We start from the raw sequence: 27732 nt of genomic DNA, 5'->3' as shown, positions 1-27732 counted from the left end.
AGTCCCAACTAGAGATGCAGTTTCCAATGGGATCTACCATGACCTAAATCTCATCAACAGTTGCCAGAGAAAGGGCAAAGTCCACAGGCCTTTCAACAGGGTATAAGCTTTCACTAAAACAAATCAGAGAGGCACTTTCAACAAGATCTTGTTGCAGGATCCCTAAGAAACCTCAAACAAGGAGATTTACATGTTATCCAACCTTATCATATTATTTCAAACTGAACCTGCAAATATTTTACTGAAATAAAGGAATCGTGGCGCCTGCAATATCTTGCTTAAGAATAATGATTACAATATTAATAGTAATTACAATGTTAATATTAGTATTAATATTTTCAATATCTGAAGGAAGAGGATGTATGTCTGAGGCCAAGCCTAGGCTGAAGGAACGGGAAGCTGGGTGGGAGTATGTTTCCAGAAATCCCAAAAGACACAGCATACGGGAGGGGAAGGCTTTGAGGGAAAACTGTGGAGGGTGTCTCTGGCTGTGCCAAGACACAAGGAGCATACAAAGCCCATAACCCAAAGGTGTTTCCTTAAAGCTTTCCACGACGGAGAAGCCGTCCGCGAACTTGAAGCCAAGCGCCCCTTTCTTCTATTACCATAATTTCCTCCTGGCCACGTCAGACAGATGACCTAGGGCAGACCCAGTGACAGCTCGGACCTTGTCCTGCGCCTGTCGCCCCCGCTGGGACTAATGTCCGCCCCCACAACCGCCAGCATCCCTGATGGCGCCAGGTGTCTCCCTGCCCAGTCTCCAGCCCGCGCCGTCGCCATAGTGACCGCCGGAGCCACGCAGCCCCGCCCCTTCCTCGCGACGTGGCCCCGCCCTCCTCCGAACCCGGAAGCTGGAGGCTCGCGCCCGCGGAGCACACGGTTCCGGAGGAGGGAGCGCCGCGGCCCGGGCTTGCTCGGCCGCGCGCCCCGCCCCTCGGAGGCCGGGCTCCAGCGCTCCCCTGCTCCCCCGCCAGCTGTGTCTGCGGGTCCTCCGGGCTCTGGCTGCGGGTCCCAGCCGCCTCCATCTACTCGGATATAGGAGCAAAGAGCCGCCTGGAGCTGGAAGCAAAGGGACGTGGGGGTGGCCACGGCAGGTGAGGGGTCGGTGAAGCTATGGAAATCGGGAATGTAGGTGTGTGATGTGTGTGGGGTTGTAGATGGGTGTGTATGGAGCATGCGCGGCTGCCTCGGCCGGGTGTGACTTTGTGTGTAGCCCCCGAGTGGGCCGGTTCATGTGACCATGCACGTGATTGCGTACGTGTGTGAGTGTGTCTCAGTGTTTTTATGTCTGAGGCCAAGTCTGAGTTCATGGGTGGTGGTCGGTGTGCCTGTGACCCTCCCTACCTTTGTGTGGCTGTCACTGGTGGGACTGATGAGGACTGTTTGGAGCCTCTTCGTGGGGGTTGGGGGAAGGCAGAAGGCTTTATCAGGGCATCCTCCTGCATATTCATCCTGGGATCGTGAGGACATAGCCCAAAAACATTTTATTTCAGTAATTTTTTTTTTTTTTTTTTTGTACCAGGGATTGAGCTCAAGGGCGCTCCACACTGAGCTACACCAGCAGCCCTTCTTATTTTTTTACTTTGAGACAGATCTCTTTAAGTTGTCAGGCTGGCCTCGAACTTGGCGATCCTTCCACCTCAACCTCAGGAGTAGCTGGGATCACAGGCGGGAGCCACCGCAACTGGCTATTTCAGTAAACGTTTAAGAAACGTTTGAGTAGAGGCCAGTCGTTTGGGGGATTGTACCTCAGCCCGAAAGTGATAGGCCAGGTATGTGGTTTATGAATGGGGGATGAGGAAAGTGGCAGGTCCACTGTCGCACTTTTCCTCTTCTTTTCTTGGGAAGTTATAAATTAGAAGCTTATGCTTCTTTTTTTTGTCTCCATTTGTAGTGGTCCAGCTTCTGTTGGAAAGATTCAACAGACTAAGCAGTAACCTAGTAGCTGTGTTCAATTTTCCAAAAGCTTTTGCGCTGTTAGCTCAAGAAGTGTTGCAGAAGAGATGTTGGGTAGGCAGCTTTTCCTGCTTTGAGATTTATAGATAATGGAATAGATTTTTGAAGAAAAGAGGTATAAAGAGGTATACATCTCCCTTGAAGAAATCTTAAAAAAAAAAGAAAAAAAGATAGCTATACATTAGTATGGTAAGGAATGGAGACCTGAATTTATTTTTTTAAATATTTATTTTTTAGTTGTATTTGGACACAATACCTTTATTTATTCATTTTTATGTGGTGCTGAGGATGGAACCCAGGGTCCTACACTTGCTAGGCAAGCACTCTACCACTGAGGCACAACCCCAGCCCAGGAGACCTGAATTTAAAAGCCAATTGCTGGGCTGGGGTTAGTTCAGTGGTAAAAGTAAGTGCTTAGCATTCTTGAAGCCCTGGGTTCAATCTCTGGCAAAAAAAAAAAAAAAAAAAAAGCCACGCCAAATGTATCACCTGGAGAAGAGTTGGGTTCATATATATATTTTGCTAGTATTATTAATAAATCACATGTTTTCTATATGTAAATCAACTATAGATTAAGATAAGGGGTCAGAAATCTGTGACTGGTTAAGCCGGATATGTGACATTTGTAAAATGTTTCCTTGATTAAAGCCTGGGAGATTCTGTTGACTTCCTGAAGGATGGTACACACTCATCTCAACTAGCTGTTTTATTGATCCGCAGCACAAGAAAGGGCTAGAGAACTGGGTGTCCAGAACACCCCTGGACTGTGGCTTAATCAAGATTAAGACCATTCTCTGGCCCTTTCCCCCCTAGCCTGAAAAGGTGCTTTTGTTTTTGTGAAGAACCAAATGACAAAAGATCAAACAGTGTTGAGTTTACCATCCACATTCTTTTTTATTTCATCCTGACCAGTTTGGTTACAATCTCAGTTAACCTTCTGTGCCATAGACAGAATGTTTCTCTTGTGACTTGGAAAAGTATCTACCCCTTTAGAGGATGAAAGAGAGCTAGAACAAACTTTCCTTTTCATACCACTCACAGCTGCTTTCACTTTGCAGCAGGGAGCCTTTTTCTCATAGACATCAGCTGGTCAGATGCAACATTTGCTATCTGTCTCACCTTTCATTACTGCCAAACATGCACAAGTGTTAAAATCACTTGTCCCTGCAAAAATTTAGTCACAGCTGGGTGGAATCTCTCCATCTAGCAAGATTAGTTATAACATGTCATAATACTGAGGTGGTTGTGAATTATACTGAGGACTCTTGGTAAGAAATCTCTCTCGAGTTTTACTATAGGAAAGAAGTAGATGATTGGGTGAATTTGTAAGTCTTTGTGTTGTGTGGTAATTTGGTTTGTGTATTGCAACTGATTCCTAAAACTATTTTTTATCCTATGTTTATTGAGACTAGAAGCAAACTTTCTGGCTTTAATTAGATGTTTTTTAAAAAAATATATTGAGATTTTTGTTTAACATGTTTTTATATTCCCCCTCTGTAGAACAGAGTGATTGTTTTTAGAAGTGTAATACTAGAAAATGTCTCTAATAGGAAGTGTTTAGATGATATGGGAGTAATTAAAGACTGTCCAGGTGGAAAATATTCCAGAATTAACTATATGTGCTAGTTGTTTTCATTTAAAAGTAATAACCAGCTTCTCTAAGACTAGTTAAAATTACTTAGTTTTTTAACATGTTAATGTTTAAGATACAATGGATTATGCAAACAATGATTTTCTTTATTTTAACATGAACAATAATAACTACATCTGTGCACACTGATTTTTCAGTGTAAGATTACTAGTGATTTTCTTGGTACTTTGAAGCAACTTATGGTTTTAATAAACTTTTAAAAAAGTACCATCTTAACTTCGAGAGATGAAACCATTATTACAATGTCACAGTTGTAAATCAAGCCTAATATTGGAATGCCTACATTTCTGTCTCCTGAGGGGTTCAGTTTAGTAACTCTCCAAAGTAACATTTGTGTCCCTGTAGAAGCAGATGTGGAAGGCCAGTGAATGAGGAAGAATTCTATTGAGTTTAGAATCCTTTGCTTCTTGCCAGTCCAGAGGACATTCTCTAAAATAACAGTTCAGAGTCAGTCCAGGAATTGAATGGCATCTCAAACTCATCTTAGCCATGCTAGGAAATCTAGGCTTGCCCTGAGGTACAAGGACATAGTACAAGATAAGTATTGGTATCATTACAAACAAATGAGTAAAAGTTCCTCACTTGACAATAAAGACTCTGCAACAGGGAATTATAATTTCAGGTTCCTGTTAAGACATAACAGATGCCTGAGCAAAGAGGGGCAGCCTTGAAATTGCTGATACTCAACCAATACAAAGCTCACAGATGCCAGGGTTAGAAGGGACTCTAGGAGGGCCTAGTTCAGTCCCCGTAGGATGTAGTAATTTTCTTAGTCAATAGATAATGCCTGCTATGTGCCAAGCACTATTCTAGACTCTGGGGACACACTGGTAAAACTCAGATGAGGAAACAAGCCCAAAGATGGTGATGACTTATCCAACATCACAGAGAGATAAAAGCTAGAAATCACTAAGCTTGCATTAGAAGTCCACGCATTTGGGGCTGGGGATGTGGCTCAAGCGGTAGCGCGCTCGCCTGGCATGCATGCGGCCCGGGTTCGATCCTCAGCACCACATACAAACAAAGATGCTGTGTTCGCCGAAAACTAAAAATAAATAAATAAATATTTAAAAAAAAATTGATTCTTAAGACACAGTTAAAAGACAGGCAATGATACTGCAGTTTGGAATTACTTAACTAGGACAGGCAGTATGGTGTCAGAAAAGATTGTCTTGCATCTGAACCTAGTTTTGCAATAGCCATGTGATCTCGGGTAAGTCATTTAAATTTTCTAGACCAGATTACTCTTCTAGAGGAACTAGAGGGGAGAAATGGTTATCTCTCTTAGCATTTCACCAAATTGTTTTCTGTAGTTTAAATATACACTGACAAGATAAAATAGCCCATTTCCTTGGTTTTAAACTGTTGTTGATATAGCTAGACCAGACTGTACATTTAATTCTGATGTAAACATGAATTTTTGACATGAAACATCACATGCTTTTATTTCAGGATTAACCTCCATTTCAGCTAATCATGGGAGAGATTAAAGTCTCTCCTGATTATAACTGGTTTAGAAGTACAGTTCCCCTTAAAAAGGTACGTATGATTTTACTATACCTCTTTGCAAAATCTTGTATTGTTTTTGCATGTGATTTAAATGTATGCCTTAGTAGTGTTTGAGAGTAAATGTTATTGCCAAGTGTCAAATTCTGGGATGCACTGCTTAAAGTTCATCCCTTCCTTGTCACTTTTAAGACTCATTCAAGAGTAAACACAAGTATAACAGTACTCATTATTTATAATTGCTTTACATATTCAAGTAACCAGGTATATGTGTATTCTTTAGTGTGGTATAGTGGAAGGCTGACAGCACCAACTATAGATTAAGTACAGTAAAGTTCAGTTTCTCTTCCTCAGTTTTAAGATTTATTGTGGGTCACCTTACAGACTTTTGCTTGCAATGATGTACTTACTCTGCTATAGTCATTCTTTGTAAGCCTATTTGCCTGAGATATTTGTAAACTCTAAACACTTATAACAAAGATTTAAGCCCAAATGTTCAGGGATCACACTAGACAAAGGCTGTTCACATCACAGAGTAAAATCTTTGCTGATTCTCCTGTAGCAATATGATAGTACTGTGATCTCAAGAACTTCTATGTCTCTGTCATAATCATTTTGTCAGGGCAGGCAGTGTGGAAGAATCATGCAAGTTTGAATTAACAAAAAAATTGTTCTCCATATAGAAATCTAAGGTACAGTTCTCCAGGTGTAGATAGGATACATACATTGTAGGAACTCCTCAGATTTCTTATTTAACACTTTGAGCAGTTTGAAAAGGTGGATCCTTGGGTGCTCATTTCACAGACAAGGAACATATTAAAGGTCACATTGCCTGGTAGGTTATGTATTGAAATTAGATTAATCTGGTGACAAATTCAGAAGAACTTGGGCTGCTTACCAAAGCTCCCCTTCCGTTTTGCTTTCTAGGAGACTATTGCTTATACTAAAAGGAGAGTTGGCCTCTGGGATTCCTCTACTTGGTTCCATCCATTCAAGTAACAAGTTCCTCCTGATGGACTTTCTCCCTCAGCATGTTGATCACCAGACCTAAAACACCCAAACTTATCTAAATATTCTAGAAGTAGTTGTAGGAATTAGTTTAATTGATGTAATTTTTAATTGATGTCAATCAGCTTGGTTCACAAGTCATGATGAATTTGCGTGAAATTTTTTGGTGTTTGATTTTAAATTATCAAATATATTGCGTTTTCTTAGGGAATTATGACAAAATTGCCATTCAGGGTCCTTTGAGAAAGTCAAAGTGATAAACACACTTATGTTCCTAACATTGTCTCTATCCGTTTTCAGAATGTACTATTTCAGAATGTACCATTTCAGAACATATTTGTGTGAACATACTATTTTTGTGTTATTCTTCCAAATTGGATTATTAAAGTAATTCCCTAGGAGATTTTGAAGATGCATTCATTTTACATGATTTTGTTACTACAAGATTGGGATTTGTTGTATGCTCTGTCAAAGATCATTAAGAGTTCAGGGGTCGTTTTTTGTTTTGTTTTGCTCCCACTTACCTAAATATTCTAGAAGTAGTTGTAGGAATTAATTTAATTGATGTAATTTTTTTCCAGTTTATCCTCCCTTGTTTATCCTCTGACCCTATTGATCCCAGCCAGGCCTCTGGGCCAGTGCCACAGAATGACTGTGCATACCGCCCTTCTTATACACACACACACACACACACACACACACACCACCACCACCACCACTACCACCACCACCACCACCAGAAGTATAGGGGAGAAATAAGATGCTATGTACAGAGTTTACTGCCTAAGTGGTAAGCAAAGTAGATTTCTTCCTATTATCATGGATGGACAGGAAAATTTAAAACAGAAAAAAAGCAGCTCTCTGGAAGTTTACAAAGCAGTTCTGAACAATCTGTTAGCACTGGAGTAAGAAAAGGAAACCAAGGCCTTTTATGCTAATCTGGTGTGATCCCCAAGTTACCTTGTAACAAAGCAGTACTGTTAAAATTGTCAGTGAAATTAGTGTAAAGCAATAGTATAAAACCCAAATTTCATAAAGTTTTCCATTTTTTTTCTTGTAATTTTCCCTCCAGATTATCGTAGATGATGATGACAGTAAAATATGGTCGCTTTATGATGCGGGCCCCAGAAGTATCAGGTGTCCTCTCATATTTCTCCCCCCTGTCAGCGGAACTGCAGATGTATTTTTCCGGCAGATTTTGGCTTTGACTGGATGGGGCTATCGGGTTATAGCTGTAAGTATTATCGCTTCAGTGTTAAAATTCAGATTGTGTTTTTTATGCTTCTGATTCTGACAATCATAGTGATAGGCACTTCTTTTTATTGTGATAAGATATTCTTTTCCTGTTTTAAAATGTGAGATGAAACCTGTTGCAGGAAACTGGTGTGTATATACAGACATACAGAGTTTTGGAAGAGATCTGCTAATGGTAGCCTTCTTTGTACCAGCTTTTACATGCATTCTTTCCTGACACACTTCTCATAGTTCTGAATAGTAAGAAGCATTTGTCCTTGTGTATAGAAGAGGAAACCGAGGTGTAGTCATTTTTAGTGATCACCCAAAGTCACACAGCCAGCAGATAGATGGTAGAGGGGGAGACCAAGTTCAGTCTTCTGGCTCCATTTCCCCTCCTGTTGTATCACCACTGTTTCCAGGAAGTTGAGCATGGAATGTAAGTCAACAGAGGGATCTACTAATTTACAGGAATCTGCTGAGTGAAAACCTTGCTTTTAATGTCAATCTTTGACATTAAAATAAGGTTCTTTTGTTAACTCATATCCTTAGTATTGGTTAAGAAGTTTTTTTTTTTTTTTTCATTGTTATTTTATAGTCAAGTTTGGTCTAAAGTCTCAACCTAGTGTCCCCTGATCATTCTCAATTTCTTTCTCTAAAACAAAGGTGTGTATAGGGAAGGCACTTGCTTGTGGCTGATTCCCTCCCTCCAATGCCTGTGTAATAGCACAGGTTGGTGAGGAAGTTGGTCTCCTAACTTTTTTTTTGGCGGGGGGTTGGGGGGCAGTGTTAGTACTAGGGATAGAACCTAGGGATGCTTTGCCACTAGCTTCATCCCCAGCCTTTTTTGTTTTTTGAATCAGGGTCTTGCTAAGTTATCAAGGCTAGCCTTGAACTTGACATCCTCCTGTCTCAGTGTCCTGGGTAGCTGGGATTACATGCCTGATAGCTCTTCTAAATTGTGAGGAAGAAGAGAGACCCTTCTTTAGCTTTGGAGCTGGCAGTGGTTTCTGATCCTGGAATATTAGCATGCACATGGTGCTCCGTGTTAGTAATAAATTGTATAATTATAGCCAGTATTCTATCTAAAGAAGAGAAAGTGGATCAGTTCTCTTCTCTTGGAAGGTAACTGAAAATTCTACTAGGGTTACCACCAACACTACCACACCAAATATGTAAAAGTCCTCTTCCTCCTGACAGCCTTTCTCTTGAGAAAACAGTTATAAGCATTGCCTGCTGCCCCCTTCCTCCCCCCAGGACTTTTCCTTTCTGGCTTCATTTCTCATTTCTTAAAATATTTGTAAGATGACATGTTTGAGTCTCTGTAGCCTGATCCTCCTGCGTCTAGGTATTCATCATCCTTCTTCATATGTAGCATCATAGGAGAACAGTTGGTGCACCTTCATCTCAGTCCTCTATACCCTGGGAGGGGAAATGAGCCACCCTCAGGTGTCTGGCCTGCTGGGGAGTGTAAGCAGATGCTGACAGTGTGTTTATTACTCCAGGCTGGCAGGTCTCAATAACTTTAGCTTCTGCCTGATATTTCTTTGCCCTCAAGGTTCTTGAGGTGGTCTTCCTCTATTTTATTAACTAGATAGTGAATCAAGAAAAGGCCAACAGTGTCTTCCAAACTGTCATCAGAATTTGATCAGAAGTTTTGAAATTTATTAGATATTCATTAGTATCTAACAACTAAAATGCATGGGTCTTTTTTAATTCACATTTTTATTGAGGTGATTACAGAGTCACGTGTATTTGTAAGAAATAATACAAAATGCTCACATTGGTAGCACGTATAATAATGTTGAAATGATACAGAGAAGATTAGTATGGCCCCACCTCAAGGGTGATATGCAAATTGATGAAGTGTTCTATTTTTTAAAAATATATTATTCTTCTTGTTATTATTGGTAGTTATGAACATTAGATTTTTTTTCCATAAGATCTTTTTTTTTTTCCATAAGATCTTACGGTACCTAAATATATGATTGTAAGTGGAAACATAGGGGAAAAAATCAGATATTGACAGTTTTTCTACTTTAATTCGTCAGTTTTTTATACAAATGTAGAGATGTAAAACAGTAATTTTTTTTTTTTTAAAGAGAGAAAGAGAATTTCAATTTTTTTTAGTTTTCGGCAGACACAACATCTTTTGTTTTTGTATGTGGTGCTGAGGATCGAACCCAGGCCGCACACATGCCAGGCGAGCGCACTACTGCTTGAGCCACATCCCCAGCCCAACAGTAACTTTTTTAAAAAATATTTTTTTAGTTGTAGATGGACACAATACCTATATTTATTTTTTATGTGGTGCTGAGGATCGAACCCAGTGCTTCTCATGTGCAAGGCAAATGCTCTACCACTGAGCCACAACCCCAGACCTAAAACAGTAAAATTTTAAGTTAAAATGTTTCAGTGAACAAGTTCAATTTTATAATAGTTATAAATAAACTTTTAAAGTTTCTCTGGATAGTGCCAACTTTTGGATTAAATTATTTGTTTTATTTTTTATGGTACTGGGGATTGAACTGAAGGGTGCTTTATCACTGAACTTCCACTTTGTAAAATTTTTATATTTTGACAGCATCTTGCTGAGTTTCCCAGGCTGGCCTTGAACTTGGGATTCTCCTATCTCAGCCTCCCTATAAGCTGGGATTACAAGCATGTACTTTGTGCCTGGTTGGATTTTTTAAAACAAATTTCTTATTGTTTAGCAACTAAATGGTGCTTGAAGCATTTATATTATACAGTAAGTTACATCCAGTCACTATATTTTTCTGTTTCTACATGTAAGTATATGTTTTGAATGTTATCTGTTTTCTGTTCTGTTCCGTAAAGCTTGCTAATAAAATACATTAAACTATTAAAAAAACAAAAGAGGGCTGGGATTGTGGCTCAGCAGTACAGTGCTCGCCTAGCATGTGTGAGACACTGGGTTTGATTCCCAACACCACATATAAATAAATAAAACAAATAAAGGTATTGTATCCATCTACAACTAAAAGAAATAAAAAACAAAACAAAACAAAGGATCGGGCTTAGCTCAGTTTAGCTCAGTAGTAGAGCTCTTGCGTAGCTTGAGTGAAGTCTGAACTTGATCCCTAGCACCACCAAAAGAACAAATACAAAGAAATATTCCTCTTATATTTTTCCCACTGGTAACATTTTACAAAACTAACACAATGTCATAGCTAGGGTATTGATGCTAATATAAGCTGCCAGTCTTATTCAGATTTCCTCAGTTTCATTTGTACTCAAATGTGTGTGTGTTGGGAATAGAACTCCAGGCCTTATGCATGCGAAGTATGCACTCTCTTGTTGAGCTATACCCCCAGCCTGGTATGGGTATTTTTAAATTAAAGGCTTCATAAAAATATCATCCCTTTTCTTTTAGGTTATTATCTGATGCAAATTCTCAGATGTTCGGCTAGGGAGAATCTGGTCTCCATCCTGTTTCAGAATAGTGGAATTATTATCCACAAATAGAATTTTTAAAATAAAAGTAATATATTACATCCAAAATAATCCCATAATTCACATGGCAGTATTTTTTCCATTGATTTTTTTTTTCCAGTGACAAAAAAAATCTAAGCGTTGAAACAACAAGCCCATCAGATTAATTGTATGTATATTAAAAAGGGGGAATCCTTAGAGGACAAGCCTAAATTCCATTAAAATGAATTTATGACTTGTACTTCTTTTTTTCATCATTGATAGCATTAATAGGCTACTTTTTTGTCACAAATGGAAGTAAAGGATATCATATAGAGTGGGTTGATTAAAATAACAATTTTATTGAACATCCCTTTAAAGAAATATTACCAAAAAGAGAAGAAGCTCTCCTCCGAACAGACTTTATTTCCTATTTTCCTGAGCAAGTAGAGTATCATGTCTTCAATTCAGAATGAAATTGGGTTTAGGGGAAACTGTTTCTTTATTTGGATGAGGTCTGCCTGCTCTATTCACCCTTGTTGTTTTAGTGCTTAGACTTTCTCATCTATTATTTAGATCTTTTTTTCTCTTTCTTTTGGTATGATGGATTGAACCCAAAGGTACTGAGCTACATTTCTAGCCCTTTGCCTTTTTTTTTTTTTTTTTTTAAAGTTTGAGATAGCATCTCACTAAGTTGCTGAGACTGGCCTCAGACTTGCAAACCTCCTACTTCAGCCTCCCTGTCACTAGGATTACAAGCCTACCCTACTGCTTTTAATTCTCTTTAAATTCTGCACTGTTAAGTAAAATGTGCTTTTATTATACTTAGAAGATGAATATTTTCACATATTTTGAATATGGAAGCAAAGCTTGGGCAAATGAGAAATGCTATTAGATGAGTCATAAATTTTTCAGACATGTTGCATTTTTTACTTCTGTAGTTTTTAAAATAAAACATCATTTCAGTTGCAGTATCCAGTTTATTGGGACCATCTTGAATTCTGTGATGGATTCAGAAAACTTTTAGACCATTTACAATTGGATAAAGTGAGTACCCTGAAGCTAATTACTTACATGTGATTTTAATGCTGCCTCTATCTTGCAAAGCCTAATGTTTTGTTTTTATTTATTTTTGTGGTATTGGGGATAGAACCCAGGGGTGCTCCCTTTTTATTTTATGTTATGATAGAGTCTTACTAAATTGCCCAGGCTGGCCTCAAACTTGCAATCCTCCTGTCTCAGCTTTCTGAGTTTCTGGGATTATAGGCATGTGCTTCTACCCTGGCTTCCAGCCCTTTTTATCTTTTGAGATTATGGTTAAGTTGTCTTGAACTTGTGATCCTTAGCCTTCTAAGTAGCTGAAACTACAGGTATGTGCCACTGTACTCAGCTTCTTTTTATATTTTAAAAATGCTTTATTGTGATATAATTCACATAATCAATTATTATTTTTATTAAAGTACTGGGGATTGAACCCAAAGGTTATCTAACATTAAGCTAAATCCCCCAGCCCTTTTTCTTATTTTGAAACAGTCTCACTAAGTTACTGGGGCTGGCCTTGAACTAGCCATCCTCCTGCCTTAGCCTCCAAGTAGCTGGGATTACAGGTTTACACCACTGCACCCAGCCATGCAATTATCCTTTTAAAGTTTACATTTCACTGTGTTTTAGTAAATTCCCATATATGGAAAAAAGTGTGTGTGTGTGTGTATTCTATATATATAATTAATTGTATCTTATAGTGCCACTTTACCCAGCTGTGTTTTCTAAATTTCTGATTACTGTACATAGTTCAGTCTGTTGGGTAGTGATGCCATTATATTCTGTAGTTGTAATTGAAGCAACTTTTTGATTCTCGTGGTCATGATTGATCAGTGTTTTAGGATATACCTTATGTTTGTTTATAATTAGGTTCATCTATTTGGGGCTTCTTTGGGAGGCTTTTTGGCCCAAAAGTTTGCTGAATATACTCACAAATCACCTAGAGTCCATTCCCTCATCCTCTGCAATTCCTTCAGTGATACCTCTATCTTTAACCAAACTTGGACTGCAAACAGGTGAGAATATAAACTTTGGACCAAAAAGGTATTGTTTTTATTCAGTAGAATTTGGAGTTTTTGGTGCAGTGGGAGAGAAAGGTTCCTATCTTCGGTCTTTTGTAGTTCCTTGTTTTTTAAAATTAAAACAGTCACTTGCAAGTGAACTCTTAATTCAGCTATTTCTGTTACTCTAAATTATTGCTTAATGTACATTCACAATGCATCAACTGCTACTGTGTTCTCCTTGTCTCACTTTTTGTGTGAACAGTTCTGTATATTGACTAAAAGTTTCATTAGGCATTTGGCTTTCCCCAGTTTTCCATCACTGCTATAAATTTTTGTACAAATCATTGCTTTCCTTCCCTTTCTGGGTTATTTTCCTGAGATGTGTTCTCCAACTGGGAAGACTAGAGCGGTTAGTTCACCAGCAGATGCTCTTCACATCATGACACTTGATATCATGTCTCCAGAAAGATGGAAGTGGTGAAAATGCTTTGGGGTTAACATTGGGGTACCTGTCTCCTCAGAGGTATCCCTTCATTGATTTTATCATTTTAATTAGTTGGATAGATATTGGATAGTACCTGAAAGCTGGTTTACTGTTCACTTCTTTCATTGCCAGCAAGGTAGGCTCTATCTTTAAAAAAAAAAAAAGGGGGGGCCTGTTACCAAACCCAAGTTTATTTACTCCACACTCAAAGGGCCCAGTGAATCTAGGACAAGTTGTTGAGGCAATGAAAAATATTTATTCAGCAAGACCAAGAATGGTGGACTAGCATCCCCTCAAAAATCTTAATTTTTGTACAATGAATTGAAATGCATTCTGCTCTCATGTACAACTAAGTAGGACAAATTTAAAAAAAAAAATCTTAACACAGGTTTTAAGTTCCTTTTATCTGTAAGGGAAAACCTGGTAGCTGGTAATCTATTGATTTGTGCTGCTAATTTAAAAGATTAACAAGGGCTGCATGCTCAGGGAGGCACAGGCTCTTTCTAGCAAAGGATATTCATAAGTACAGCCACAATTTTCCCAACTGTCAATACTCTATTTTACAATCTTGTTGGACAAAGGGCAATGATTGCTCTGGCCACTTCCTGTTGAAAGCAGGCAAAGGAGGGGTTATATGGAATGGAATGGTTAACTTGGACTTGAAGTCTTAGCCTGTTCCAGTAAACCTTTACGATAACATTAGTTCTGATGCATCACATAAGAGAGATGATTACTGTGTGGTGTATTTCTCCCCATCAAAATCAGCATTTCCCCATATAACAAATGGTGTTCTGCATTGGAGTTTTAACTCTAGGCCAGGTTAAACTAAGTCAACATTCTCTTGTATCCTTCAGGATACAATCAAAATCCTTTTTTCAGGGGTGCAGCCTAGGACAGGCTCCCATTTGGGCTAGCCCATTTTCTCCCTATGGGGAACTAGTTGTACCTCTTTATAAAATCCTTCCATATGGTTTACCAGTAGGATCTCAAAGGTTTTCCTTATTTGTTCATACCCTCTATCTAGTGAACATATCCATTAAATCTAGAGCTAATGGGTGAACTGAGGGGGTTCAAGTAGGATATGACCATACTGAGGGAGCCATCTTCATTTAACCAGGTAAACTTTGTTCCCCAAGACCCATATTCCTGATCAGACATGGGAGATTTTATCAAGCATTTGAGAGGGTTACCTCATAAGATCACCAAGGAGGAAAATTTCGGTAAATATTACCAGTTCATATTGTTGAGCCTTCATTTTTTTCTTAAATTAAGTACTTAGGGTTCTCCCTTGGGGCAAAAGTCCAGGAATCTAATGGCCTTGTTGGAATGGGCGAGTCAGTAGTTGCAGACTTTACCCTCATGTGGTAGATCCCTTGTTTTACTCTGGCTAATTTGACAGAAAAATGGGTTCTTAGAAGTTCTTCAGATTGTCTGGTCTACTTTGCCACACACTGTTGGTCTGGTCCTTATTCCTTCTAGGTTTTTAGAAAAACTCAGTCGTCAGACTGAATGGATGGATAGATACATTAGTGGGATACACCGAAGTTAATATAGTCTCCAGTGTTTTTACATACTGTCACCAGCTGGTCCTGATCCTTTAATAAGTCATGATGTCCTCCTATGGAGAAGACATCTGAAATGGCCTACCACAGAGCATTTTGAAAGGACTCAATTTGAATCTGCTTCAGGGAACTAGCCTGATCTGTAACAGAGCAACTGGTAATGTCTTATCCCAAGTTAAGTTGGTTTCTGACAATTTTTTACATTAGTTTTCTTTAAAATGTGATTCATCTTCTTGGTCTCTCCCATTAACTGAGTCTTCTAAAGAGTATAATTATCAAATTATGTGCAACATTTTAGATACCAGTTAGATGATAGCTGAAATGAAGGAAAATCCATTATTACTTTGAATTGTTAGGCAACCCAAATCTTGGTTTAATTTCCGAATCCCAATTAAAAGTCTTGAGAATTTCAGTTTTTTTTTTTTTTTTTTTTTTTTTTTTTTAGGTAAGTCGGGTAGGCCTCTATATACCCAGGAAAAATATCTACAAAACTAACATATCTGGAATTTCCCAGGACTTGGGACATTTGAGTAAAATCAACTTCAGGTCTGGCTGGGCCATTCCCTAAACTGACCTCCCATTTGTATAGGCCTGATGGTTATATCTCCCTCAGATTGTATTTCAAGCAGTTTTGAATGACATATTGAACAGTTTTTAAACATTTGGTCCCATATTTCTGTATCCTTTGGAGAGTGGCATTTCTCCCAAAGTGAGTACTGTGGTAGATGTGTTTTATCATTGTTTAGGACTTCCAGGATCCGAATTACTCCTCAAGCACTGCACTTCCTTTCAGGGACTGTTTGGCCATTAGTTAAGCCCCATTCTTTAGCACTTTTTTAGTCTTATCCAGATAAGTCAGTTTAGAAAACCAGAGGTCCCATCAGGGCTGTCACCAGCCCTAACAGCCTTGGCTGCTTAGTCAGTTGGTTTCCTTTATTCACTATGCTCTCCCCTTCTGGTGGCCATAATAGGGAATTATGACCATCTGGAGAGACTTGTGAGCCACCTCTAGTAACTGCAAGATTCCAGGGACCCCTTTTTTCTTGGTTAGGGAGAGAACCCTAGTAAGGGCAACAATTTCTGCCTTCAGAACTGAATTTCAGGGAGGTCATGCTTTTGTCTTCAATGTTTCTTATAAGGTTACCTCTGCACACCTAGCCTGGCACTTACCTTGGTAGATAAAACTGGTCCCATCTGTAAACAGTTGTAATTTGGGACTAGGCAAAGGCTGATCAAAGATTCAGCTGGCTGGAATACTCTAGTTCAATGATCTACAGGTAGTTATGTTGAAGGGGGTGGTGCTCATTGGGGAATAAGGTAGCTAAACTCAGCCCAGCTGTAATCTATACTCTCGTGGCTGGTATTGTTCAATAGAATAACTTGGTATTTTCCCATTCTTCCTGAAGTGAGCCAGTAGCCTTCTTTTTAATTCTAATAGGGAGAGGGTATGGTAGGACACCTACACAAAGGTTGTCACAAGGCAAAGTTTTCTGTCTCGAATGTTTGGTCATTAGTTAAGCCCCATTCTTTACATACACAAGTGGTTAGAATACCAAGTGGCTTCAACTTCTGGCAAGTATGAGGGTTATTCCTTAGCTATGTGATCCAGTTGTTTGGGAAAACATGCTGCTAGAGACAGCACATTTCCTAAGGGCTGAATTAAAACTCCAGGTCCTAATTCTTGTTTTTCATGCACATACAGGCTGAGAGGCTTTTTTTTTTTTTTGCAGTCAGGAAGACCCAGTGCAGGAGCTGTTACTAACTTCTCCTTCACCGTATCAAAGAGCTTTTGAGATTCCTTAGTCCACTCTAGAGGCTCAAGATTATGATCCTTAAGGACCTCATAGAGCAGTTTTACTCTAAGCCCATAAGTGGCAATCCAAAATCAGCCATTCTCCAAAATCCTTAGTTATCACCAAACATATTTATGGTCTGGCAAAGGATCCCATTGCTCCTGGGACAAAGCAAAACCCAAATAAATGACTTGTTGCTTGCATATTTGTGCCTTTTTCTGAGACACTTTGTATTCATATTGTGTTAAATAATTCAGTCTATTGTGTTGGCAAGATCTTTGTCATATGTTGGGCTCACTATTGCCACATGTTGTAACAGAGAGTCCCTGAACTAAATTGAAAGACCTTAGGTAGATTTTTAGCCAGAATTTTCTTGAACAAAGTGGGAGAATTCTTAAGTCCTTGGGGCAGTATAGTCCAATAGTATTGTAGAACAAACTGAGTATGTGGGTCCTGCCACTCAAATGCAACTAGTTCTTGGGATTCATTTTCTACCAGAATTATGAAAAAGGCATCCTTGAGGTCCAGAACTGAAAATCAGTATTCTCCCAGAGTAGTCAGCAGAGTGTATGGATTAGGCACTCCTGGGTATAGATCCTATTTTTATTGTCTGTAGATCCTGAAGAAATTGATATTCAGTCAAATATGGGTTGTTGACCCAAAGATTGGGTGTGTTATATGGACACTGGTAAGGTTTGGTGAGTCCCATATTAAGAAACGTTTTAAGAATGGGCTTTATCCCATGCCGAGCTCCCTCTTCAAAAGGCATTACCCTTTTCCTTCCTTAAAGGCAGTTTGTATGGGGGAAGCATCTTTTGCCTTGCCAGGAGTCCTATCTGCCCACATAATAGGCCTTACCTCTCAGATAACTACAGCTGTTACATGTCCCTCTGATTGTTCCTTAGACATTAAGAGGGCTAATGGCAGATACTAAGTCTGTTCAGGTGGGACCTTAATGTTGCAATGTCTTTGTAAAAAGATTACTTGAACATTTATATAGAAGATCTTGTCCCCAAAAGGAAATCAGGCACTCTGGCATACACAAGAAACTGTGCTTTAGGATGATGTCCCTATGATGGTATTCTAAAGGTTGCTGAAAGGTGTGGTCCTTTATTTTTTCCCCAAGATGCCTATTGCAGGAATAGTATGTAAATAGTATGTGTAAGCTTAATATTCAGAAGTAGTGCTTGCATCCACCAGAAAATCAATTTGTTCCCCACTGTCAATTTTGTATGGAGATCCTCTGGGTGAATTTGTATCAGGTGCCTTAGATCCAATGGAACTAGCTCCTAGGCCTCTTTCTGGATCTGAATATTCTTTCCTTTCTGCCATCTGCAAGTCTTTCTCTTTCCTTTCTGCCATCTGCAAGTCTTTCTCTTTCCTTTCTTTTCTACTCACACATTCTTCAACTTAGGACAGTTCCCCCCCACCCCCGCCCAGTGTTCTTCCGGACAGTAGATGCATTGATCCTAGCAGAGGGCACCTTATCTTTCTTTAAAGAACCTTCTCTTTAAAGTCTAATGTAGAAGCCACCAAAGAAGCATTGTGTTTTACATCCTCTTTCTGCAGTCACTATCTTTTGTTAAACACCTTAAAAGCTATATCCACCAACTGGCATGGGTTCATTCTAAAAGTTAACTCTTTAGATATTCTATTTCAGCTAGGACTGGCTGAAATAACAAACCTCTAAATGACCTTGAATAAGAAAATGATCTTAATATAAGCAGAAAGCAGAAGAAAAAAATAAACAGCTAAAAGTCTTATGTATTATTCTATAAATGTACTTAAAGAATTATCTTATACTTATTCACAAGAGATATTTTAAATTAGGCATGCTGATCAACAAAAATATTCAATTAGACACATATAGCCATATGAATTCACCAGAAAAAAATGCTGAGTTACCTGAGAAATCCCTGCCAAAAATACAACACAAGTCACTCACAGGAACCCCTGCCAAAACTATTTTTTAGGAATCCTAGGGGCGATTTACCTTGGTGTGTTTGAATTAAATCCTGCCCAATGCTGTTTTCATAATTTATTTTCAAGCCATGTCTTTCTTGACTCCAAAGGATACTGGTACCAAGCAGTATTACAAAAGCAAATATTTTTTTTCCTTTTTGTGGACTCATAACTACAGTTGAACCAATTACTGAAAATCTGCCCTAACAGGATTTCCTTGGGATTGATAGTGTTTCTCCTATTCTGAAAAGAAAGAATGAATTCACACAAATGCAATACATAAATAAATGAATTCTCAATTTGAACAAAAGTCCAACAACTCTTACCCCTTTCCAAATAGTGTTTTATGGAGAGAATTATTTTTTTTCCCTTCCCACTATACTGAGGATTGAAACCAAGGGCACTCTACCACCAAGCTACATTCCCAGACTTTTTTCTCTCATTCCCTCAAGATAGAGTCTCACTAACTTGCTGAGGCTGGCATCAAATTTTTGAGGGATTATAGGCATGGGGCACTTCTCCTGGCCCACCCTTACCTTCAAGAGAAGGTGGTGATGACAGAAAACTTAGTTAACTGGAAGATGGCCAAGTGGTTCTTTGAAGAGAAAGTCAACTTCCAATGAAAGTAAGCATCAGAAGGTGATCTTCATCTTTTATAAATAATATTCAGCATAGTTTTAGAGAAATTAGCATTTACCCTCCATGCTGGCTCAATAATTGAAATTCCTCCGCTCTAGGCAGCTGCCTAGGTTGCCTTGAACCTAGGCAAGTGTTACACTGCTGGGAGAATAGCAGCTAGTAGCTGGTTGGCATTCTTGTTTTTGTTCATGCTGACCCCGTACTGTTAACTATACCAGGATGTCAGCATAATTGAAAAAAATTGAAATTCGTTTAATAAAATCAATTAAAAATCACGTATAGAAATTCACAAAGATTGAATGGCTCTGAATTAACCCAGGCGAGGCTAACAGCAAGTTTTAGGGGGCATGATAATTTTCATTTTGGTATAATCAGAAGGTGTTTTTTAACTAGAAAGAAAGAATATTTCTCTTAATTATCAGTTTCTCAAAGAAAATAGTTTAGCCATTGGAAATAAAATCAGTTAGGTGGAAAGAATCCTGGAATCATCAGAATGCCTAACTCAGTGAAAGTATTTTTGAAATATTGCTTATATTCTGTATACTCAAATAAAAGTTTAATTTGACCATAATTTTTTTGAGAGCTTAGAAAAGTGCATTTAGGGTCTACATGCTGAATTCTTTGAAGGGAGTAGGTTTTTTTAAATCTCTAGATTCCAAGTATCTAGCTATTAAATGTTAAGTGAATATTTGCCATTTATGTATAGTCTTGAAAGTTTGAATTACCAGGTCTTTGTTTTACAGCTTTTGGCTGATGCCAGCATTTATGCTCAAAAAGATAGTTCTTGGAAACTTTTCGTCTGGCCCAGTGGACCCAATGATGGCTGATGCCATTGATTTCATGGTGGACAGGGTAAGGATCATGGTACTGGGGTGAGAACACCTTGTACTGGGAATTTCCACAGGTACTTAGTCTCTAAAGATATATCTGTCTCATTGAATATGCATTAGAGGTCTTTGTTAAGCAGCCTTCCATATTAACTTTAATACTCCCAACAGATATCACTGCTGGTAAGGATTTGGCTACATTAGTGCTTCCCAATAGCTGTTCATCAAAATCACATGGGTCGCTTTTAAAAGTACAGATTCTGGTATGACTGTAGATAATTATTTACTAACCATTTCAAAAGAAAAATAGAAATAGATATTATTAACCTGATTTAAGCGTCACAAAATGTATACATGTATTGAAATGTTACATTACCTCATCAATGAGCAATATTTATTTTTATGAGCCAGTTAAAAGTATATTAAATTTTTTTAAAAGACAGGTATAGTGACATATACCTGTAATCATAATGACTTGGGAGTCTGAGGCAGAAGGATCTCAAGTTTAAGGCCAGCCTAGGCAACTTAGCCAGACCCTGTCTCACAAAAATATAAAATAAAAATAGATTCCAAGGCCTCTCATAATCTGGTATCCTTGGATATATGATACTGGGAATCTGTAAGTTTTACTTTACCCTCCGCCTCTTTTTCTCAAGGTAAATCTGATGAACCATGTCTGTAAGCTTGCTGTATTATGTAGTATTAAGGATGGAACTCAGGCTCACTCTACCACTGAGCTAGACCTCAGCCCTTTTATTTTTTTATCTTGAGACAGGGTCTTACTATGTTGCTGAGGCTGGCCTAGAACATGAGATTCTCCTGCCTCAGCCTCTCAAGTAGCTGGGATTAGAAGTATGCACTACTGTACCTGGCTGTAGGCTTGCCTTTAGTAACTTAATAGGTAGGTTATTTCTGAGGTCTCTTCTAGCTCAAAGATTCTTTAGATGTTTATCTGACACCTTTGAGTGTGGGAATTGGCATGGTGCCCACAGGCACCTCCTTGAAGCAGGGAGTTTCAGTTAAGGGGTTTGAAAGGCCAGGTTCCATTTATGGGATCTTAGTCAGGTTCCAGAACAGAAAAAAAATCACCACGAGAGAAACCCATTCCAGGGTCTCTCATATACTTTGTTTCTTATTGGTAACTTTTCTGGCCCCACTGTACATGATACCACCTTTATAAATACAAATGTTATTTGTTGATTTACTGTAAATATAAAAAACAAAATGTCAGAAACCCAACATGTCTTTTTTCCGCAGTTGGAAAGTTTGGGTCAGAGTGAACTGGCTTCAAGACTTACCCTGAATTGTCAGAATTCTTATGTGGAACCTCATAAAATTCGGGACATCCCTGTAACCATAATGGATGTAAGCTTCCTGTTAAGTAAAATAGATATTTTACCTTTTGAAATTATTTGCCAAGATACAATTTTCAGATTTTAAATGTGCTGCTTCAAGTGCTGCCTTGCCTTTTACATTTGCCCTCAGCTTTCTCAATTCCAAAATAATGTGTTTATTGCTTGACCTGGATTTTTCCTCACAAGAATATTACTGTTGAAATAAACATAAATTTAAACACGCATAGTAGTCTTTGCCCATTTTGGTTTATTTTTGCTTTCTTATCAACAGAAAGCAAAAAATATTTGGTATATTTTAGCTGTTTCACATCTGGGTAGCAAAGAGAAAGTGCCCCTCAGACAATCAAAAAATACCTAAAGTCAATTAGCACAAAAACTTTTTTTAAAACATATATAACAATATTTACCACTTTAGCCATTTGTAAATATTCAGTTCAGTGACATCACATACATTCACCATCTTCTGTTTCCAGAACTTTTTCATCATCCAAAATAAACTATTAAACATTAACTCCCCGTTCCTCCTTTCCCACCAGCCCCTAGCAACCAACAATCTCTTACTTTCTGTCTTTGAATTTTCCTTTTCTAAGAAATACATCATGTAAATGGATTCATATACTACTATCCTTCTATGTCTGGATAGTTTCACTTAGCACAATGTTTTAATTTTTTGCAGTTCTAGGGATATAACCCAAGGCATTGTCATTCTAAGCAAGTGCTCTATCACTGAGCTACACTCCCAATCCTACCATATTTTTAAGATTCACCAGTTCGATGTGTGTTAGAATGTTGTTCCTTTAAGGCTGAAAAATATTCCATTTTATATTCCACATTTTGTTTATCCAGTCATCTGTCACTTGAATTGTTGTTTTCAACTTTTGGCTATTGTGAATATTGTCTCTATGAAAATTGTTATTAAAAGTTAACTGAAGCAAGTGGCTTGGGAGGCTGAGGAAGGAGGATCTTGTGTTCAAAGCTAGCCTCAGCAATTTAGTAAGGCCCTTAAGCAACTCAGTGAGACCCTGTCTCTAAATAAAATATATAAAAAGGGCTGGGAATGTGGCTTAGTGGTAAAGCGCCCTTGGGTTCAAACCCTGGTATCAAAAAAAAAAAACTGTTTGAGTCCCTGCCATATATATATATAGTTGTTGATAGACCTTTATTTTATTTATTTATATACAATGCTGAGAAATGAACCCAGTGGAGTCCCTGCTTTTTTTATATATATTTTTACTAGTTGATGATGAAATATTTTATTTATATATTTGTATGAGGTGCTGAGAATCAAACCCAGTGCCTCACATGTGCTAGGCAAGCGCTGTACCTCTGAGCCACAACCCCAGCCCAGAGTCCCTGCTTTTAATCTTGAGGGTTCCTACATACAAGGATACAAGGGAGATTGCTACATCATGTGGCAATTCTGTTTAATTTTTTGAGGAACTGCCATTTGTCTTCCACAAGGGCCATACCATTTTAAATTCCCACCCGTAATGCACATTCACATCCTGAACAAGACTTGTCTTGTTGTATTTTGGGGTTTTTGTTTTGTTTTGGTACCAGGGATTGAACTCAAGGACAACCACTCAACCTAAGCAACTCAGCGAGACCCTGTCATATTCCCAGCCCTGTTTTTTTTTTTTTTTTTTTTTTTGGTGGTTGTGCTGGGGATTGAACCTGGGGCCTTATGCATGCGAGGTAAGCACTCTACCAGCTGAACTATTTCCCCAGCCCTATTTTGTATTTTATTTAGAAACACAGTCTCACTGAATTGCTTAGTGCCTCACCATTGAACTAATGATCCTCCTGCCTCAGTCTCCAAAACCACTGGGATTATAGGCATGCACCACCATGCCCATCTGTATTTTGTTTTGATTACAGCTATCCTAATAGATGTGAAGCGGTATCTCACTCTGTGTGTGTGTGTTTTGTATTTTAAACAGTGCTGGTAATTAAACCCAGGGCCTCACATATGATAGGCAAGCATGCTATCACTAAGCCACATCCCCACCCCCACTGTGGTTTCGACTTAAAAATTTGGTGGGGGGAGGTTAGGATCAAACCTAGTACATCCTGCATGCTAAGCATGTGCTATACCACTGAGCAACAGCTCAAAAATTTACTTTTTTTAATGATGTAATTACTTTATTTTGCCTCAAATGAATTTGTTCCTTAATGCAAATAATGTATTTTTAAGAATTGATTTGTCAGGAAATTATACAAGCAGTAAATAACTCTTTATTTTCTGCTGTAATTGCTATGTCTGACAGTCACCATGACATAGAGCAAGCTTTTCAGTGGTACTCACAGTATATTTGCTCAGCCTACTCTCCTTTTGCAGCTTTGTTCACTACCTGGGTTCATGGCCAATGAAAACTACAATATTTAGTTGGCAATGCATTTAAAATTATTTGTGTAAATTTGTGTGTGTGTGTGTGTGTGTGTGTGTGTGTGTGTATGTGTGGTTTCTTATTTTTAAATTACTTTTTGAAAAACTTGTTTGGGCATTGAAAGACATGTAGAATCATATTCTCTAGATTTCAAAAAGTGGCTCCTCCAAGAAAGAATTTGGACTTTTTACCTATACTCTTTAAATACCTTTTGGAATTTTTTTTTTCACTGAGATTATATGACTTAATTTTTTTTGTGTGTGTGTGAGGTACTAGGGATTCCATCCAGGGCCTCACACATGCTAGGCAAGCATTCTACCACTGAACTTCATCCCCAGGTTTGTTTTTTGTTTTTTAATTTTGAGACAGATGCTGAAGCTGGCCTCAAACTTGTGATCCTGCTTCTCAGTCTTCTGAGTAGCTGGAATTATCAGTGTGTGCCATAGTGCCCAGCTGTGTAGTTGTTTTTAATGAATAAAAATGTTTTTGAGATTTTGTGATTTTTTTAAAAATTGATATTTTTTCAATAATGATTGTTCACTGTTAATTCTATTAATTAGGTATATTTGAGGAAAAGGGAAATTCATGGTAGAATTCCCCTCTCCACTCCCACCACCAAAAAATGCAAGGGACATTTTGCAGGGAAATCTAATTAAGGTGTGAGGTTGGGTTAGAAGTGCTCAGGGGTCAGCACTAGAAGGTGGTTCAGGCTGCTGTGGCAGTCAGTGTTATATCTTCATGAGAAAGAAACACTTCAGGTGACACCCTCCATACTAGGAAAGAACATCTCAGCCTTTGTTTATTTTTATGTATTTATTTATTTATTTTGGTGCTGGGGATTGAACCCAGGGCCTTAGAGCTTGCAAGACAAGCATTCTACCAACCGAGCTATACCCCTAGCCCAATGTTTGTTTATTTTTAAAGGTATTTGACCAGAGTGCACTTTCAACTGAAGCTAAAGAAGAAATGTACAAACTGTATCCTAATGCCCGGAGAGCTCACCTTAAAACTGGAGGCAATTTTCCCTACCTGTGTAGAAGTGCAGAAGTGAATCTTTATGTACAGGTGAGTCCTATCTTGCAATTCAGAGCACTTTGAACCTAAAACTTAAAGGTTTGTAACAAAGCTGCTTTTTTTTTTTTTTTGGATGATGGATTAAATAAGGGAAGAACAGAATTCTCTGTGGGAATGAGAAGAACAAGGCATTAACTTGTTTTTTTTTTTTTTTTTTTTTAAAGAGAGAGTGAGAGAGGAGAGAGAGAGAGAAAGAATTTTTAATATTTATTTTTTAGTTCTCGGCGGACACAACATCTTTGTTGGTATGTGGTGCTGAGGATCGAACCCGGGTCGCACGCATACCAGGCGAGCGCGCTACCGCTTGAGCCACATCCCCAGCCCCAAGGCATTAACTTGTTAAATGTGATTTACATTTATAATTTATAGAAGACTTCAAACAGGTATATTATGAAAGAACCATGGGCAACTCTGTGCCCACCAGCTCTTTCTAGAGCAACAAGCCCATGTCCACACACTAAGGTGGCCATTGGTATGATATGACATTACTTCTTGGACACAATTCAGCCAAAGCAAGATGTCTATCAGACCTAAATGAGGTTAATTTGAGTTTCATGAAGCTACTCTTTAAATCTAATTTTAATGCATTAAAGAAATTTTAAAACCTACATCTTTATCCTCTAGGATATTGGAATAGCAGTGACAAGGGCAATTTTACAAAAATTATCAGGAGCCTTACAAAGCCAGTCCTCTCTTTAATCTTTCCACTCATTTGTGGAAATAGATCCTAAGGAGAGGATCCTACACATAAAAAAACTGATGCCCAGAATATTAATCATAGTAGCAGAAGATGGGGAGGACCTAACTCACAGCAACAGAAGACTAAAACCTGCTCATGGAGCAGCATGCAGCCATTTAAGATGTTTATGAAGACAGTTCTAGGAATGTGGAGGGACTGGTTACAAAGAAAGCAATTTAGGATCAAAGGTCCCATGTTGTGGTATTTTTTATTTTTCTGTGTTTGCTGATTTTTTTCCTAATTAGTTTGTATTAGATTCTAATTTGAGAAGGATAAAACATTTGCTATGGTCTCTAGGCATGGTGTCCATGGCAAGTCTGAGGCCAGTCTGCTCAACATATAGAAACACTGTCCCCCACCCCACCCCCCAAAAAAAGCCAGATTGTAGCTCACTGGTAGAGCACCCCTGGGTTCGTTCCTCAGTACTGGGGTGGAAAAAATCTGCTATGGTGGTGTTTTCCAGCTGGGCTCCCCACCAATCCCTCTTGTGATAACTAGGGATTGAACCCAGGGGTACTGTTCCACTGAGCTGTATCTCTAGTCCTCATTATGTTTTATTTTAGGGCAATGTCTCACTAAGTTGCCCAGGTTACAAACCAAGCTTTTTATATAAGGCAGTATACATTCTTCTCAGTAATGCATCCATTAAAAATGAGGATTCTGGCTGGGTGCCAGCCTCAACAACTTAGCAAGGCCCTAAGCAACTAAGTGAGACCCTGTCTCAAAATAAAAAAGGGCCAGGGATGTGGCTCAATCTGGGTTTAATCTCTGATACCAAAGATAAATAAATAATGATTCGAGCTGAGCATGATGGTACACACCCATAATCCCAGCTATTCAGGAGGCTGAGGCAGGAGGATCTCAAGTGTGAGGCCAAGCTGGACAATTTAGTGAGACTCTGCCTCAAAATAACATAAAAGAAAGGGATAGGGGTGTAGCTCAGTGACACCACCATTGCCTAGCATTAATGAAGCTCTGAGTTCAATCCCCAGCACTGAAAAAAAAATACTTTTTAAACAAAATAATAATAATTCTCCATCTCTACAGATACATTTGCTGCAGTTCCATGGAACCAAATATGCCGCCATTGACCCATCTATGGTCAGTGCTGAGGAGCTTGAGGTGCAGAAAGGCAACCTCAGCATCAGCCAGGAGGAGCAGTAGATGTGGCCTTTGCTGTTGCTGTGAGGTGACCCAGTGTGTTCTTGTACAATCAGTGGCGTCAGCACCACCAGTCGGCCTCTTCCTTCAGGCTCGTCAGGCTCACCGGTTCTCACTGTGTTTTGGAAGTAGGACTGATTGTCATCTTGACAGGCAGCAGCTCTTCTATGCCAGTGTAACTAACTGTCCCCACCTCAATTTTTTTAGCTTTTGAAATTGAAAAAATACTTTTGAAGACTCACATTTTACAAATTGTGAAAATTTACTATCAAAAGTCTTCACCATTGTGTTAAGTGAATACTAATTTCTGAGGTTTGGGATTCTGGGGTTTTTCCTTTTTCTGTTTCCTGTCTTCTTGATTTTTGTTCTTTGCTGTAAATGTTCACATCCAGGTCATGTATCAAAAGGACACTGGTTTTTTTATGCTTTCTTGGCATAGCCATCATCAGAGAGCTAAGGCTGGCACTCTGCTGTTAGGTTTCCTGCACATCAACTACTTTTAATTTCCAGTTAAGCACATTATTTGGAGTGTTAGCTGTTTTCTTTCTAGCCATTATGTTCATTTGGAATAAAAATTAAGTTTCAGTGAGTGGCTTTTATAATTATTCTTGCTGCCCTTTGGGGCTGCACTGACCATGGGTTTTACCAGTTCTGTGTGGCTTTGAGTGAATTATTTAATTTCCCTGCTCATGGTAAGATAACAGTTGCTTTTATTTATTGAGCAGCTACTGTGTGCCAGGTACTTTCTCCTACATTCTCGCTTTCTCTCAATACACATAAAGGAAATAGTATTTTAAAAGTCCGGGCTCAGGATGTAACTCAGTGGTAGAGTACTTGCTTTGCATATACAAAGGTCATGAGTTTGATCCCCAGTACGAGGAAGAAAAAGTGTAAAAAAATTCTAACTCATGGACAGTT

At 38.7% G+C, this 27732-nt stretch overlaps 1 protein-coding gene and 1 non-coding gene across 3 annotated transcripts; both read left to right on the top strand.

Annotated features, from left to right (window-relative positions):
- Nucleotides 1-845: 845 nt before the first annotated feature.
- Spg21 (SPG21 abhydrolase domain containing, maspardin) lies at nt 846-27732 on the top strand. 2 transcript variants are annotated; one of them, XM_026384814.2, is made up of 9 exons: nt 846-1094; nt 5060-5146; nt 7194-7355; nt 11753-11833; nt 12698-12843; nt 20015-20123; nt 21356-21463; nt 24765-24905; nt 26701-27732. In XM_026384814.2, exons 2-9 carry the CDS (start codon nt 5084-5086, stop codon nt 26815-26817), a joined length of 927 nt encoding a protein of 308 aa, XP_026240599.1. In that variant the 5' UTR covers nt 846-1094; nt 5060-5083; the 3' UTR covers nt 26818-27732. The 2 variants fall into 2 exon arrangements, with proteins under 2 accessions (XP_026240599.1, XP_026240600.1); XM_026384815.2 differs by lacking the exon at nt 846-1094 and adding an exon at nt 1612-1772.
- LOC113180092 (U6 spliceosomal RNA) lies at nt 9129-9235 on the top strand. The gene has a single exon (XR_003300419.1). It is a non-coding gene; the product is annotated as a U6 spliceosomal RNA (small nuclear RNA).

This window comes from Urocitellus parryii, chromosome 6 (genome assembly GCF_045843805.1).
Source record: "Urocitellus parryii isolate mUroPar1 chromosome 6, mUroPar1.hap1, whole genome shotgun sequence".
NCBI lineage: Eukaryota > Metazoa > Chordata > Mammalia > Rodentia > Sciuridae > Urocitellus > Urocitellus parryii.
The sequence above is the reverse complement of the archived record's forward strand: the minus strand, read 5'-3'. Positions and strand labels throughout refer to the sequence as shown.

Excerpts from the sequence above, each read along its gene's own strand:
- Spg21 (XM_026384814.2), top strand. The coding sequence starts at position 5,084 with ATGGGAGAGATTAAAGTCTCTCCTGATTATAACTGGTTTAGAAGTACA. Across the intron at positions 21,464-24,764 it reads TCCCTGTAACCATAATGGAT|GTATTTGACCAGAGTGCACT; the intron begins GTAAGCTTCCTG and ends TTATTTTTAAAG. Across the intron at positions 24,906-26,700 it reads AAGTGAATCTTTATGTACAG|ATACATTTGCTGCAGTTCCA; the intron begins GTGAGTCCTATC and ends CCATCTCTACAG.